The sequence below is a fragment of the Monodelphis domestica genome, chromosome 2 (assembly GCF_027887165.1).
Source record: "Monodelphis domestica isolate mMonDom1 chromosome 2, mMonDom1.pri, whole genome shotgun sequence".
Taxonomy (NCBI): domain Eukaryota; kingdom Metazoa; phylum Chordata; class Mammalia; order Didelphimorphia; family Didelphidae; genus Monodelphis; species Monodelphis domestica.
The window spans coordinates 166,841,605-166,859,109 of NC_077228.1; the positions used below are offsets into that span (position 1 = coordinate 166,841,605).

General features: G+C 35.7%; 1 protein-coding gene across 1 annotated transcript; it reads left to right on the forward strand.

Annotated features, from left to right (window-relative positions):
- Positions 1-1,553: 1,553 nt before the first annotated feature.
- On the forward strand, positions 1,554-9,979 carry LOC100019971 (olfactory receptor 10R2-like). The gene is made up of 2 exons (XM_056814639.1): positions 1,554-1,619; positions 8,594-9,979. Exons 1-2 carry the CDS (start codon positions 1,554-1,556, stop codon positions 9,557-9,559), a joined length of 1,032 nt encoding a protein of 343 aa, XP_056670617.1. The 3' UTR covers positions 9,560-9,979.
- Positions 9,980-17,505: the final 7,526 nt, after the last annotated feature.

Consider the following 17,505-nt stretch of genomic DNA (forward strand, 5'->3'; position numbering starts at 1 on the left):
ACTATAGTTTTGGTTGTGCAAAGGGAGTGAGCGAACCTGCTTCTTTCTGACACAAATCATTCAGTGTATACATTACTAAGTCTCTCTCTCCCTGAACAACAGGCTTTAGCTTTCTTTCATGAGGGTACTCGTGAACCTCCACTGGCCTCCCTGGATGGAGTGCCTCTGCCTCTTCTGCCCATCACTTCTGCCTACCCACCATAGCTTTTCTGAAATGAACTGAGACTGAAGAGGAGGTTGTAGAGACAAGTTAGCTGGGCGAGATGTCTGAGGCCACTTTGGAAATCTGCCTACTGCTACCTATGTAGCTAATTTTCCTAAAGACTTCCCTTTTCAACTCTCCATTTCAACATACAGGCACTTGAGTTCCCTGAAGCTAGAAAAAAAAAACTGAAAAAGCAATTTTTGGTATCATTGTGCAAACTCACTTTAGACATACCCACTTCACTCTGCTGAATAGTTGCTCATTATTGCTATCTTTGCAGAGTGTCTTCTGCTCTTTCTAAATAGCTCTATTTATCTATTAAAGGATCATTTCTTTGGAGCCAGAATTGACCGTCAGTGTCAAAGAATATGACTTCCTCATTTTACAGATGAGTAAACTGAGATCCAGAAAGTTTAAGTGATTTGCTAAAGGCCACACAGTTAGTTCAGGCTAGGGGATGGGATTAGATCCTGGGTCATTCTGATTCCAACTTCAGTGCTAAATTCTCTATATTCAGTTACCACTATAAGGAGAACTATAGAAATAGAGATGAGGATTGTGCTGGCCAGCCCAGGATCTCATAATTTGAGAAAGTAGTAACGAGAAGACAGGAGAATGTTATAGGGAATTGGCAGCTGTGTTGTCTGCACACACAGTACTCAGTAAGTCAGTTCCCTAGTGAGAACCAAAGAAACCCAGGAGAAGAAACCAAGAAATTCTCCAAGTATCTTTTTTCTCAATTTGAAGACCGAGCTTTGGTGTTCCTTGTCCTAGTCTTGGTTGTCTCCTCTTAATCCTAGTCACTAATTAGGGAAAGGAAGGATCTGGGTCGTAATGACTCCCCAGGGTCACAGTGACACACAATTACTGAACAGGGTGTGGGAATAACTCTTGACAAAAAAGAGAAAGGAAAACAACTTTGATGATGCTCTTCGGGATGCCTGTTTAGAGCAATGTCTGTGGAGAGGAGGCTGTTTGGGGAATGGCACTGTTCAAGGGAGTGAGGTGAGAACAGTATAATACAAAGAGCTAGAAGGAGGTGGATTTCTTTCATTCATCTAAAAAATTATGAAAATGGCAGGGGGGAAGCAGAAGAGCTGGAGAGTGGCAATAGTTCTGGAAATCTAACTTGGGAGTATTCTAGAGGAGAAAGGGAAAATAATCAGGAGTCTCTGAAACCAAATACCTGCTTAGCTAGAAGTCTTGGGGTTATTTTTCTGGGAATGAAGTAGAACATATTGTTTGTTGATTATTTGAGAGACTTTAACTCACAGTGGGACTTGGCAACTATTAATAAATAGAAAAAATTGTTTCATGACTCAAAGGTGGGTTTTTTAAAATTTCTTGGATGACCCACACTTCCATGAATCAGGGCCTATTTGTCTTCAGTCTTCAGGTGGGTGATGGTAATAAGGTAAGTAGATAGGGAGTTAAGTTGCTGAGAAAAAAGCAAGCTGCTAATGGAAAATGAGATGGTGAGGGAAAGGAAAATAATGGGTATAAGACATAGGGAGAAAGACAGTAGGGGATCAGCTTAGAATAAAAGCAGAAGTGACTATGTTGAAATGATCATGGAAAGGAAGTTTCCAACCCATTTTTATTTACTTCTAGCTTTGTGAGTCCCTTGAAACGTTTTCTACTGGAGAACTTTGTCTCTTTCTACCTTACTTGCCCCTCTGTCTCATACAAAATCTTTCTGTCCCGTCTTTAAAATTCAATCTCTTTTCTCCAAAACTTTTTAAAATCTCTCCATAGACTCTCATTGTCCTCCAAAGTCAAAGAATGAATCTGTCTTTCATATCTTAAGTATGTATGTGTGTGTGTTAGTGACATGAGTTTAGAAAATTTCCAACATGGAGAATCTCACCATTGAAGCAAATTGACAACAGATCTGAAAATTAAAGTCTTAGACATTTCCCTTGAGTCACTAAGCAACTTGTCCTTGGCATATGGCTACTTGGCATTCATTGTTGCAATTTGTACTTGGCATCCATAACTGCATAGAAAGTCCTCTGTCTCCTATGAGATATTCCAGTATCTTTCCAAAACATATCTCTTTGAGTAAGACTCTCTAGGTTGATGTGAATGGCAAAGGATTATTCCAGTTTCTGTGAACTGCATTTTTCCCAGGAATTCTCCCACCGATAACCACACTTCAATGCCACAAAAATGATCTCAGAGACCTAATATGTTATTGAAAAAATAAAAACCAAGTTCATGAAAATAATGCTGAAGTAATTTTGTAACATGACTGTTTTGATCTAGAAAGACTTCTGGCCCTTGGATATCACTTTCCTGTTTAAATCTGGGAATGAATCTACCACAGACAATGTCAGAGATGAAGAGCCAGAGCACTAATGAGGTAAGGGAGCCCAATGGTTGGAAGAAAATCTTGGTAGTACTTGATTCATCTACCTGTCTTTCAGTCAGTCTCTTGATCATTCAGTCAGCACAATATGGATGTTACCTTCTTTTTGCACAGAACATTGTGGCACCAGTATGACTCAATAACAATTTTGGTCCCAGAAGTAAGAGTTATCAAACTAGATCTGCCTATTCTCAGTTGTCTTAACTTAGGGAAGAATTGTAGTCTCTTAGGACCTCAATTTCCTTATCTGTACATTGGGAGAAATAACACCTTATGAAATGCCAATTAATGAATAGAATTGAAAGTGCTTTGAAAAATCTTTCAAGTACAATATCAATTTAAGCACTCTCTTTTTTACAGTATTACGGGGAATGGTAGAAGAAACAACAGAAATAGAAAGTTTATTCCCTATCTTTGGAGAGTTTATAATGTACTTGAAGGGATAATCTGCTGTGCATGGAACTGATTATGGAAGAAAGGAAGGAAGGAAGGAAGGATGGAAGGAAGGAAGGAAGGAAGGAAGGAAGGAAGGAAGGAAGGAAGGAAGGAAGGAAGGAAGGAAGGAAGGAAGGAAGGAAGGAAACAAGTAATTGTTAAACACCTGCTAGGTGTCATGTAGTATACTAAATACTTTATTATTTTTGCCTCAGGAATACAAGGAAAGAGGGCCATTGGTTCTTTCCACCTTAGATTGGTATCTTCACCCTGTGTACCAAAGAGAGTAGTGGAATGGGGAATCTGAGGTAGAGAATGCTTAAGAGATTTGCCCAAAGTCACCCAGCCAATAAGTAGGACATCTAGAATTGAAATCCAATTATTTTCCTTCCGGATACATCATTGTTGCCACCACATCACCCTGATTTTTAGTAAGCCTTCATACAGAATCTGACTGTTACTTAAAATAATCAATTCAGGACCTCACAAAGACAGATGCTACTCTTAGTCCTCAACAGAATAAATAGAATCTAGTAAAAGGATTAATTTTTTGAGCCAACTTATAAAAAATTACACCAATGGGACTACATTTTGTATGTTCAATGGAAAGGGGAAAAATGAAAATCAGAATAGGTCAAATTAATAGTATATAGAAGGCTTCCTTGATTTCTATTTATCTATAGTATAGTAGATAAAGAGTTGAGTTCTGATCCTGGAAATCTTGTTTTGAAGTCCTCTCTCTGACACTAAATAGCTGAGCAATCTTGAGCAAGTCACTTAAGCTTTTAACACTAGGCAACTTTCCAAAATAAGTTACATAAAAGGTTATGATCCAGTTCTTCACTAGTTCCTTAAGCCAATAAAGCCATAGTATAATAATGGAAAAAGGAAGACTGTTCAAGTGAGAACAGGAAATCCACGAAGTATATAAATAAAGAATTGTGAAGAGAGAGGTTAACATAAAAAGAATTATATACATGTTAGCTATTTTCATCATCATCACTAAAGATCTACTGAAGGTTGTTAAGCAAGGGAATGACATGGTCAAATAACAGAATTCTAGGTTTGGATTCAGAAAAATGTGGGTTCAAATCCTGTTTCTGTCACTTATTCTCTATGTAATTATGGGGAAGTTACTCCTCCAAGTCCCCAGTGGCTGACTGGGACTTACCATAAGCCATGAGAAAATTGGAATCTGGTGGGTAGATGAAGATCTTAAAATAGGAATTCCCTAGACTTACTGAGATCAATGTTCCTACAAAATTTAAATATATATATATATATATATATTATAGATATAGATATAGATATAGATGATGATGATGAAGGAAACCCCAGGTCAAGATGTAATCTAAATAATTTACATCTTTCAAAAGAAAAAAATAGGAACTTTAGTAAAATAATAGAATAATTGTTCTATGTAATTTTATGGATTTCATTCTGTTGGGCACTCCATGTATATATGTATATAGTCTCTTTTTTCTGGTGGCTTTAAGGATTTCCTTTATCAATGTAATTCTGAAGTTTGATGATGGGCTGTACTGAACTGAATTTTCAATTTCTGTGAATTTCAATGGTTAGCATCTGTGGATTGTATTTATTTTTATAGTCAAGAATGTATTAAGTGTTTACTGTATTAAACCCTGTACTAATTTTTGGGAATATATAAAGATAAAATGAAAACAAAACAAAATTGTCCTTTTCTTCAAAGAGCTCACATTCTAATGGGGGAGGCAGCTTATGAATAACTGCATATATATATATATATATATCTGTGTGTGTATGCATGTATAGTATATATGCATGTATAGTATACTAGATATGTACATATATAGTAGATGAAAGGAATTCTCAGCTGGGAAGGTGCTAGCAGTGAGCAGGACTAGAAAGGTCTCCTGAAGATGGTGGGATTTGACCTGACTCAAAGATAGTCAGGAGAACTGAGTTGGAGGAAAGGAAGAAGTGAATTTTAGTGATGAGAGCGAAGCAGGGCTAAGGCAGTACTGGGTTTATTGTGGTGGTGGTGGTGGTGGTGGTATTTTGTTTCTTCCTGAAGAAAATAGAGAGGCCCGTGTAACTGGTCATCGAGTGCATGGAGGAAAGCAATGGCTAAGAAGCCTGGAAAGGGAGTAAGAGGTCAGGTTATGAAGGTTATGCCAAACAGAAGACATTGTCTTTAACTTTGAAGGCAACCATGTGTTTTATTAAAAGTAAATTGACATGGGTCTATCTATAGTTAAATAAAAATAATTTTGGAAGTTAAGGGGAAGATTTATATTTGTTGTTTCATTTTTTACATTCTGGATAGTTTTCTTGAATAATTGGGATATAGTAATTAGATTGTTTTCTAGTTTACATTTTCCTGAACCTCAAAGCTTTCGAAGATGCTGGAATTATTCAGAGAAAGGATCGTTGTATCTGAAGTCAGAGGTCTTAAATTTAAATCCTAGTTCTGAATTTTATTGCCTGTGTGACATAAGCCGCAATATTTTTTCTATTATTTTTTTTTCCTTTTAGCTCTGATTATGTGGAGCCTGGAGCATCTAGGTGGCATAGTGAATAGACAGCTGATTGTGGAGTATGGAAGACTTGATTTCAAATCCATCCTCAGACATTAGCTGTATGACCCTGGGCAAGTCACTTAACCCTATTTGCCTCAATTTCTTCATCTATAAAATAAGCTCAAGAAGAAAATAGCAAACCATTACAGTGAAATTCCCCAGAAGAGGTCACATAGAGTCAAATATGAATGAAATGGTTAAATAACATATGTGAAGCCTAAGTTCTTTAACTTATTTACTTTGACCATCTTTCTGTAAGTCCTAAATTTTCTATGAAGTCAGAACAGGCCCCAGGCAGATGTGGACAGATGTCTTGGACAAGATGATATCAATAAGAAGTAGGGACAAAATTGTGAAACCATTGGCTATTCATTTTGTTGTAGCACCATCAGATAACCTCTAGGACTTCTCCTTGCCCTCATTCAAAACAAAGGTTCAGTGGAGTCTTTGAGAATTATAGACTTTGGTAAACTATGTTATGTCAGAAATTGAGAGCCATATAAGATCATTGTACACCAAAGCATAATCTCTTTGAGGAAAGTCAACATGGTTCCATATGAAGAAGAGAAGGAAACAAGCATTTATTAAGCACCTACCATATGTCAGATTCTGTGTGAAGTACTTTACAAATATCTCATTTGATCTTCACAACAACATTATGAGAAAGATATTATTATGGTTTCCATTTTACAGTCAAGGAAATTGAGGCAAGTAGAAGTTAAGTAACATGGACAAGATCACACAACTATTAAGAGTTTGAGGCTTGGTTTGAATTCATGATTTCCGGAATCAAGGTGCAGTACTCTACCCACTGTATCACTTACTTGAAAAAAAATTGAAAATTCTATTATTATTCTAAGAAGGAGTTTATAAAGATATTCTTAAGAAGATCTTTTCTGTATAATTTATTTGAAATTTTGGAAATCATTTGACACAATTCTATGTCAAAGGAAATAACATTACACTAAAGGGAATGAAAAAAAGTTTGGACAAGTACAGCGAGATATCTAAATTGAAAATAGGAAACATTAATATTTATTTGGAAGAAGTAGGAAAAGTGAGGCTCCCCAGGGATTCATGCTAGGTTGCTTCTAAATGAATGTTTTCATCAGTGATTAGAGTAAGGAAAAGATACCAAAATCTACAAGTTGGTAGTTTGTTGTTTTCTTATGTCACAAAATACTAATGGGTGGTCAATAGACGTGAGAATAACATCTTACCTGGGGAATGCTAAGGAAAATGACATGAGCTTCATAAGCAGGAGATTTAGATATCAGATGCCAAAACATTTGACAAAGGTAGGAAAGGTAGGAAAACGCAACAGAGCGCAGAGAATTAGTAGCTGTAGTTGGAAGTTGAGAGGTTTTTTTGGAATAAGTAAGAATGAGTTTCTTAAAATTCAGATACTGATACACTTTTGGTACAACTATGAACTTATATATAACAATTCTGGAGATCAATGTAGAACCATGCCCAAAAGGCCCTAAAATTATATATTGTAGATCTGTCTCCCAAAGAGATCAAAGAAAAAGGAAGTGGATGCATATGTACAAGAATATTTGCAGCACTTCTTTTAGTAGTGGCAAAGAACTGGAACCTGAAGGGATGCCCATCAACTGGGGAATGGCTAAACAAGCTGTGCTACATGGAAATAAAAGAATATTATTGTATCATAAGAAATGAAATACAAAATACTTTAGAAAAACCTGAAAGACTAATATGAACTGAAGCACAGTGAAGAGCAGAGAACCAGGTAAACATTGCATACAGTTATACAAATATTATACAAAGTTCACCTGTGAAGGACTAAATTATTATCAGCAGTGAAGGGATCCAAGATAACTCTAAGGTATATATGATGAAAAATACTATCCACAGCCATAGAAGGAACTGTTATAATCTGAGTGCAGACTGAACCATACTTTTTTTACTTTATTGACTTAGTGACTTTTTTCTTGCATGTGCAATATATGTCTTCTTTCATCACATGAGGAATATAGAAATATGTATTGCATGACTCTATGGGTATAACTTCTGTCACAATATTTACAGTCTCAGGGAGAGAGGAAAAGAGGGAAGGAGGGAGAGAATCTGGATCTCAAAAACATCAGAAAACAAATGTAAAATTATTTCTCTATGTAATTTAAAAAATAGAAAAAAAGGATGAAGAAAATTGAAAAATTTGAAAATCAAATTTCCATTATAACAACATAAAGAATACATTTAAAAATGAATTTCCTAAAACTTAGAGCTGGATAAAAATTTGATGGGCTCCCTAGGGTTGAAGATGGTACTGAAATGCTTATCCTTGGAAATGTTAAAAGAATAGATTATTGCCTATTAGAAACACTAGGAAGCTATTTTTGTGTATTATGAGCATAGACAAATGTGCTCTATGGTTCCAGACTACGCTAGTTCCTCAAAATTCTTTTTGTTGAGTTGTGTCTGCCATTTTATGACTGCATTTGGGGTTTTGTTGGCAAAGATACTGGAGTGATGTGCCATTTCTTTCTCCACCTCTTTTTATGGATGAGCAAACTAAGGCAAACAGGGTTAAGTACCTTGCCAGGTTCACAGCCAGTAAATGTCTGAGGGCAGGTTTTAAATCATGAAGATGAGTCTTTCTGACTCTAGGCCTGGTCATCTATCCATTGAGCCATCTAGTTGGCCTAAACCCTCAGATGCAAGATAATAGCAAACTTGCTTCTCCTTTTAAGATGAAATATCCTTGGTTGCTTTGAACAATGTTCTGTTGGACTGACTTAAAACCTCTCAGAATATTGGCCATTTTCTTGTGAATATGACCCACAAATTTACCAGAATCCTTCCATCTGATAATTCAAATAATTTATTCTATTTCATCCTTTGAGTCACCCTCTTTTAATCCTCCCTCCTTCACCTTCTAACAAAATATGTCTTGAACAAATCTAGGGTAAAAATAATTGCTAGATCATTCATAAAAAAGGAATGAACTCCCTTTTCCTCAGTGTATGAATATGAGACTTTTTCTTTCCTTCACTCTAGGTCATTCCCTGGAAGCAGCTTCCTTTGGAGAACTTCACCATGGTCACTGAATTCCTGTTGCTGGGCTTTTCTAACCTCAACAAAATGCAGTTTGTTCTCTTTGGTGTCATTCTCTGCCTCTACCTGATCATTCTGAGTGGAAACATCACTGTTATCACTACAATCTGCCTGGAGCACAGCCTCCATACTCCTATGTACTTCTTCTTGAGTGTCCTTTCTGTCTCTGAGACCGGCTACACTTTAGTTGTCCTACCCAAGATGCTCCTCAACCTCTTATCTGTGCTCAGGACAATATCCTTCACCAGTTGCGTTGCCCAAATGTTCTTCCTTCTTGGCTTTGGCACCACCAACTGCCTATTGTTGGGTGTGATGGGTTATGACCGCTACACTGCCATCTGTCACCCTCTGCGCTACCCAGTCCTCATGAGCTGGTGGATCTGCAAGTTGATGGCAACCACTTGCGGTGTGAGTGGCATTCTGGTTTCAATATTCGTTACATTTTTGGTCTTTAGTCTACCATTCTGCAACTCCAACAGAATCAATCACTATTACTGCGACATTGCACCTGTCATTCGTCTTGCCTGTGGGGACCCCTATATCAATGAAGCAATTATATTGATTGCTGGAATTGTGGTACTTGTTGTACCTTGGATGTTCATCTGTATCACCTATGGCTTCATTATCAGAACTATCCTGAGGATCCCAACAACTGAAGGGAAAAAGAAAGCTTTTTCTACCTGTGCTTCACACCTCATAGTGGTTGTATTCCACTATGGATGTGCATCTTTTGTCTATTTGAGGCCCTCATCCAAGCATACATCTGACAAGGACAAACTGGTGACTGTGACTTACACCATTGTCACTCCTCTATTGAATCCTATGGTTTACACACTCAGAAACAGGGAATTTCGGGTAGCCATTCAGAAGGTGATGCACTGGAGAGGATTTTCTCCTAAAATCATATAACACAGATATAGACTTATATGCAAAAATCTATAAGCTACACCTATAGTCATAGATATGGTTCAGGTGCTATTGTCTGGGCTTGATGCTTCTCAAACCTATTTAGAATTTTCCTCCTCTGGCCAGTCAAGTACCAGGGAAAGGTGTACCAAATATTATCAGATCTACTATAGGAAGAAATGTATTCTACCACCTAATTGTCCACTAGATTTAGAAAGATCTTAGAATAGTCTTTAAAAAATACCCTTCCCTTCCCTCTTGGCATCAATATTATGTATTGGTTCCATGACAGAAGAGCAGTAAGGACTAGACAATGAGGTTTAAGTGACTTACCGAGGGTTACAAAGCCAGGAATTGTCTCAGGCTAGATTTAAACCCAGGACCTCCCATCCCTAGACCTGGCTCTCAATCCACTGAGCTACCCAGCTGCCCCCTTAACATGGTCTTTAAGAAGTGGTTGTTATATTTTAGCTCTCCTTTGAAACATGTCCTTATGTCAATGGAGTACAGGCACAGGGCAAATATTCTGTAAGAAATATAATTGCAGTTATCTTGGAAGATCTTTTTCATTATTGGCTTAACCATTACTGGTAAAGTGACTTTAGACATGCAAGAATGGTACCAAGTATTGTTGTAAGACATTACACACCCAGTGGATGAATATTCACACAAACACACACATACATACATATACACTCACACATTTTCACCTTTCTTCTGTCAATTTTTAAAAGTCAATTATATTAGGCACTGGATATTAAAAAAAAAACCCAAACCATGGCTCCTATCTTCAGGGAATTTACATTCCCTTAGGATTAGATAGATGATACATAGATAGATAGATAGATACATACATACATACATACATACATGTATATATATATATGTAAAGATAAATATATATATATGTATATATATATATATATATATATTAGACGGGAGAAAGAATAAACAACTAGAAGGATCAGTAGTAAGACTGGAAAAGGAATTAAAGGCATAAATGAAACAAGATGAAAGACAATAATTCTTATTTTAGAAGACAACAAAAAATAGGGAAGTGATCTTCCCAGAGTCATGTAGCTATTAACTATCTGCATCCAGATTTAAACTCAGGTCTTCCATATTCCAGGCCTCATGATCTAAGCATTTGCATGACCTTGGTGTTCCTATGATCAAGAATTAGTTGTAGTTAAATAAGACATAAAGGTATTGTTATGTTTTGATGATCTTAGGAAAGGAAAGGAAAGAGAGGGAAAAAGTGGTAGGAAAGGTGAAGAAAGTTGGGGGAACTTGTTAGGATGCAGCAGTGGAAACCAATATAAATGAAAGATTTAGGGAAAAGATATATAGCTTTCTCTTTCTCTCCCCCATACATACAAACACATGTGCACACATCCATACATGCATATTTTGATGCAGAAATACATTAATCTCAGAAGGGAAATATAATTGTAGAAATACTAGATAAAATAGATCTCTAGTGAATATTGAATAGGAATTTTTAAAAGGGTATGTATATTTATTAGCTGTTAGTGACACTTTAGCAAAAATTGGCACTGTATTAAGACATAAAAACCTCAACTACAAATACAGAAAAAAGAAATATCAAACACATTCTTTTCTGATGGCAATGTAAGAAGATGGTGTTCAATAAAAAAAATCCAGTGAAGAAATAATTAAAAGTAATAGAAACTAAATAAAGAAATTCTAAAGAATTGGTAAATCAACTTCCGGGTAATCATGGCTGCAATCTAGACGCCACATGCTTCCTCTCCCCGGCATCGAACAAAATAGACTACATCAAAGGAGCATAAAAATCACCTTTGGAGGAACAGAAGGACACCCCAGTACTCCCAGTACTCCACAGAGGCGAAGGTACATGGGGCTTGAACATTTCCACACTATAATAAGGAGGAAAAGCTTGCACAGAAAAGTGAACTGAGCTGCCCTTTCAACACCCTACCTCCCCCACCAAACCAGAGTGAGCTACCTGAGCTCTCACTGGGACAGCAAGTGAGTGGGGAACATCTCTGTCGGGGGTGGGGGGGCACTCCAGGGTCCTTGGGATCTGGGGACTGCCAGGAAAAAACGTCTCAGGGCGGTTTCACTGGAGAATCCAGCGCTGATTACGGTGGCCAGCGGAGGTGTACTTGGGGCGGCTGAGCTGAACATCTCCGTGGAGCTAAACACCAGGGACTGACCACAAGCTGATTATCTGGGCGCAGCTGAACACCTGGGCAGTGTGGTTGTGATCAGGGACCCAGCTCTCTAAGAAACCTCGGAGGCTGGGAAGAACTAGTCTGAAGCAACCTAAATTCACAGAAAAACCACCCATATAACCCAGATCCCAGACCAAAAAGGAAAGGGGAATAAAACCACCAAAGGGATGGCTCACGTGGCCCAAAATCAAACCTCCAGGAAGAAAGGGAAAAAAGTGACTATTGAAAACTTGTATGGTGGAAGTACCCAAGGAAAAGAGGAGCATGAGGAGGAAATCCAAAAAAAAAAAAATCAGAACATGCCTCCCAAAATGGAAACTATCAACAAGCTCTGGAAGATCTCAAACTGGAACTTATCCAAAGATGGAAACCTTCTGGAAAGAAAAATAGGAGAAAGAGATCAGCAGTCTGACAGATAAGACTGCTCAATTGGAAAAAGAACTCGAAGCATCCAATAGAAGGGCAGACAAGGCTGAAAAGCAAAACCAGTCCCTAACGACCAGAATTAAGCACCTCGAAGAAAGCGAGATGATAAAACAGCAAGAATCAATAAAGCAAACCCAAAAAATTAATGAATTAGAAGAAAACATAAAATATCTCACTGAGAAGGTCACCGATCTGGAAAACAGAGGGAGAAGAGAAAACCTCCGGATTATCGGTATCCCAGAAAAACCAGAGATAAATAATAAACTCGATATTATTCTACAGGAGATTATAAAAGAAAATTGCCCTCTTTGTTCCCAGTGAATAATGTATGAAAACGACCAAATAAAATAATGTTTAAAAATTAAAAAAAAAAAGAATTGGTAAATCAGAGAAAAAACAGATAGAAACAAGAGAAAGTATCTAGAGGTAAGGACAAGTAGAACATTCTAATTTTTTTATAGCAAAGGATAAAATTAAACAAACAAAATGAAATGACAAAAGTAGAAAAATTAGAAAATTAATCAATTAAAAATCCAAATAAGTGACAAAAATGCAAATTCTGAAAATCAAAAAGGTAGTAATAAAAATAAAAGGAAGAAAAACTTCTGGAATTATTAAAGAAAACTAGATTTATTTTTAACCAATGAAAATCAAATTGTTTGTCTCACAGGTATGAAAAGTATTAATAAGAAATGAAGAATTAAGAGAAAATATTGGATTCTATTTTATCCCACCATATGCCAATAAAACCATGAACTCATGTGAAATAAAAATTTATGAAAATATAAAATACACAGATTAGTAGAATAAGAAGAGAATTTAAATAACCTAATTTCAGAAAAAGAAACTTTAATGAGAGATAAATGAGTTATCAAATTGGAGGGATGGGAGTGGGAAGAGGAAAACCCCAACAATGTTGAGATCAGTTATATTTACAAAGAAATTCTATCAAAGTTTCAAAGAACAGTTAATCCCAATATTATATAGATCAGTGATGGCAAACCTTTTAGAAATGGAGTGCAGGCCCCACCTATGCCCCACCACCCAGTACCAACACCACTCCTCCCAAAGACTGAGTGCTATCCTCCCATCCCCAAGCCCTCCCACCTTACCCCAAACAGGGGAGGGAGGAAGTACTCTCAATGGGCTGATGGGTGAAGGGGTGGATAAATTTAAAAAATATCCTTATTGTAGGTGAAGAGAGGTAGGGGTGAGGCCCAAATGGTCTGCTCCAGATCTGCCACCTGTGAGTCACCCACCTTACCCCCTATGTGCTCCCATAGGTTGCTGGGCAGAGAGGAGGGGGATGTGAAAAATTGTCTGCAGGCACAATGAAGAGGGAGAAGAGAGCATCTCTGTCTGCCTTTCTAGTAAGGAACTGTGGGGGTATGGGGCTCATGTGCCATCTTTGGCACCCATGCCATAGGTTTGCATTCACTGATATAGACAGCAAAAATGAGAAAATGTGATCTTATGAAACCCTATCTGCCCTATCTGTAATAACAATATGATATTAATACTTAAACCAAGGAATGTCAAGACAGAGAAATAAAAATATGTACTAACATCATCAATGATCATGGACACAAATATCTTTAATAAAATATTTTCATAGAGAGTATAATAAATTATCACAAAGTTTATATGCTTTGGTCAGGTTGGATTTTTACTAGGATTACAAAGTTTATTCAAAGTTTGGAATACTATAGGCATAATTTGCATATTAATTACAATAATTTTTAAATTATATGCATTCTTATAAGAACATATACATAATATATATTTGTACAAATATAAATCCATATATGTATGTATTCAATTCTTTATTAAAAGCACAAAAATAAGACTAATTTTTTGATACTGACTTTCACTTTTCCCCAAAGTATTTGTGGATCATTGTGTTCTCCCAGCAGCCAAGGAGCTCTGTGTTTATCAGATAATAGGCTACTAGATTTATTTGTTCCAGTCAGTCAGACATCTAATATACTTTACAGATAAATCTCTTTAACCAATGCTAAATCAATTTTATTATTACTCTCTGTAGAAATTTTTTAGATGTGCCCCTGCTAGACCTTTTTCCTGAAACTGGAACCTCCAAGAAGAAAAAAAAAATATGAATTGCTCTAAAGCCCAAAAAGAATTAATGGAAGAGCTTCAAAGGGGTTTTAAAAATCTAATAAGAGATGTGGAAGTGAAATTGGGAAAAGAAATGAAAATGATATAGGAAAATCATGAAAAAAGCATTAACAGATTGGGTAAAGGAAGCAAAAAAATGCTGAAGAAATTAATATCTTTAAAAAGAGAAGAAGACAATTGGTAAAAGAGGCACAGAAATCCAAAGCAGAGAACTTCAAAAGCAAAATTGATCAAATGGAAAAAGATATACAAAAATTCACTGAAGAGAAAAACTTTTTGAAAGACAGAATTGACCCTTTGGAAAAAAGAGGTACAAAAATACACTGAGGAAAAGAAGAATTGCAAAGCAATTACAAAGTAGCATTAGCTAAATGGAAAAGGAAGTATAAAAGCTCATTCAAGAAAATCATTCTTTAAAAATTAGAATTAGGCAAATAGAAGCTTGTGACTCAATAAGACATCAAGAAACAAAGTCAAAAGAATAAAAAAATAGAAGAACATGCAAAATATATCATTGGAAAAATAGCTGAACTACAAAATAAATACAGAACAGGTAATTTAACAATTATTAGCCTACATGAATACCATGACTAAAAAAAAAAAGGAACTTAGATATAGTCTTTCAAGAAATTATCAAGGAAAACTGATATTCTAGAAACAGAAGACAAATTGGACAGAATTAGACAAATTGACAGAATCCACTGATTACCTCCTGAAAGGAAAACTCCTAAGAATATTATAGGAATATTTGCAGTTTCTACATGAAAGGATCAGAGGGTCTGGAATAATCATATACCTGAGGGCAAAGGAGCTAGGATTTCAACCAAGAATTACTTATCAAGCCAAACTAAGCATAATTATTCAGGGAGAAAAATCACTATTCAATGAAATAGAGAACTTTCAAACATTCCTGACATAAATACCAGAGGTGAATGAAAAAATTGACTCTCAAAAACAAGGCTCAAGAGATTCATTAAAAAAGTAAATAAGAATGAGAAATCAAAAGACAGTAACTAAAGTAAAACTGTGTATACCCTTAAACAGGGAGATGATTCTTGCAATGCCAAAGAATTTTGTTAACATAAGGGCAGTTAGGAATATATATATATATATATATATATATATATATATATATATATATATATATATATAGTCATGGCTTTCATGTAGGCTAATAATTCTTAAATTACCTGTTCTGTATTTATTTTGTAGTTCAGCTATTTTTCCAATGATATATTTTGCATGTTCTTCTATTTTTTTATTCTTTTGATTTGTTTCTTGATGTCTTATTGAGTCACTAGCTTCTATTTGCCTAATTCTAATTTTTAAAGAATGATTTTCTGTAAGAAGTATAATTGCAGTTATCTTGGAAGATCATTTTCATTATAGGCTTAACCATTACTGGTAAAGTGACTTTAGACATGCAAGAATGGTACCAAGTGTTGTTGTAAGACATTATACACCAAGTAGATGAATATTCACACAAACACACACATACAAACATATACACTCACACATTTTCACCTTTCTCCTGTCAATTTTTAAAAGTCAATTATATTAGGCACTGGATATTAAAAAAATAATTAAATAAGTAATTAAATAAAATAGAAATAAATAAAATAGAAATAAATAGAAAAAGTAATTAAAGCTCTCTATAGTCATGCCAAAAAATGTTCTAAATAACTATTGTTCAGAGAAATATAAATGAAAACTCTGAGGTATGACTCCACACTTATCAGATTGACTATTATGACCAAAAAGGAAAATGACAAAATTTGAAGGGGAAAATGGAAAACGTGGACAGGAATGCATTTTTGTGGGAGTTGTGAGCTAATTCAATAATTCAGGAAAGCAATTTGGATCTATGCCCCAAAAGTTATGAAATAATGCATACTCTTTTATCTAGCAGTACCATTACTAAGTTTGTATCCCAAAGAGATAAAAAAAAGTCAGGGGGAGGGGAGAATCTATATGTACAAAAATATTTAAAGCAGTTCTTTTTAAGGGGGAAACATTTGGAAAATGAGAGGATAGCCATCAATTAGGGAAAGGCTGATTGAGTTATATTTTAACAATTGTAATGGAATGCTATTATATAGTAAAAAATGAGAAGGAGGAGGAACTCAGAAAAATCTTGAAAGACTTATATGAACTGAAAAGAGTGAAATAAGCAGAAACAGAAGAACATTGTGCAGTGACAGAAATACTTTACAATGAACAACTGGGATAACAGCTATTCTCAGAAATACTATTTTCCAAAACTCTCCCAAAGGACTCATGATAAAAATGTAATCTACTTGCAGATAAAAGGAATTGAGTTTGAATCCAGACTAAAGCAATGTTTTCTTTCCCAATTTTTTCTATTTGAGTTTACTTCCACAAAATGATTAATATGGGAAAATGCTTTACATGATTGTACATGTAAAATCGATATAAGATTGCTTAACATCTGAAGGAGGGTGAAAGTTGGGGGAAGGGGAGAGAGAATTTGAGACTCAAAATTCTTTGAAAAATGTTGGAAATGGTTTTTACATGTAATTTGGGAGAAATTAAATTAAAAAACTATAATTGATGTAAAATATCTGGGGATCGATTTAACAAGAGAAACTCAGCAACTAAGTGAACATAATTGCAAAATACTTTTCACATGAAGTCAGACCTAAATTATTGGAAAGGCTTTAATTGTCTCCAAAAGCCAAGAGACATCAGACCTCTTCTGTCTTTCCAAGCCAAAGGGTCCAGACTTCCCTTGGTCTGCTCCTTCCTCCAACTGGCTCGCCCAGTCACATTCCAAACAAGAATGCTCTCCTTTGAATGACAGGTCATCAGTCTCAGCTACTCCAAGCTCTTGCTACAAATCTTTCTCAATTTCTCACTTCCACACAATGGAATAGATTAGGTACTCAACACACAGCAGTAAATGATCACAGTAACCTAAAGTTTGATAAACCCCAAAATCCAAGCTTTTGAGAGAACTATTTGAGAGAGAAAAATCTACTGGGAAAATTAGAAAAGACTATGGAGAAGCTAGGCTAAAAGATCAACATCACACATTAGATACCAAGATCATGTCAAAATGGACACATGATTTAGAAATAAAGGGTTATATCATAAATAAAATAGGGTAGCATGTAGTATAATTTACCCATAAAAATTATGAATAAGGGG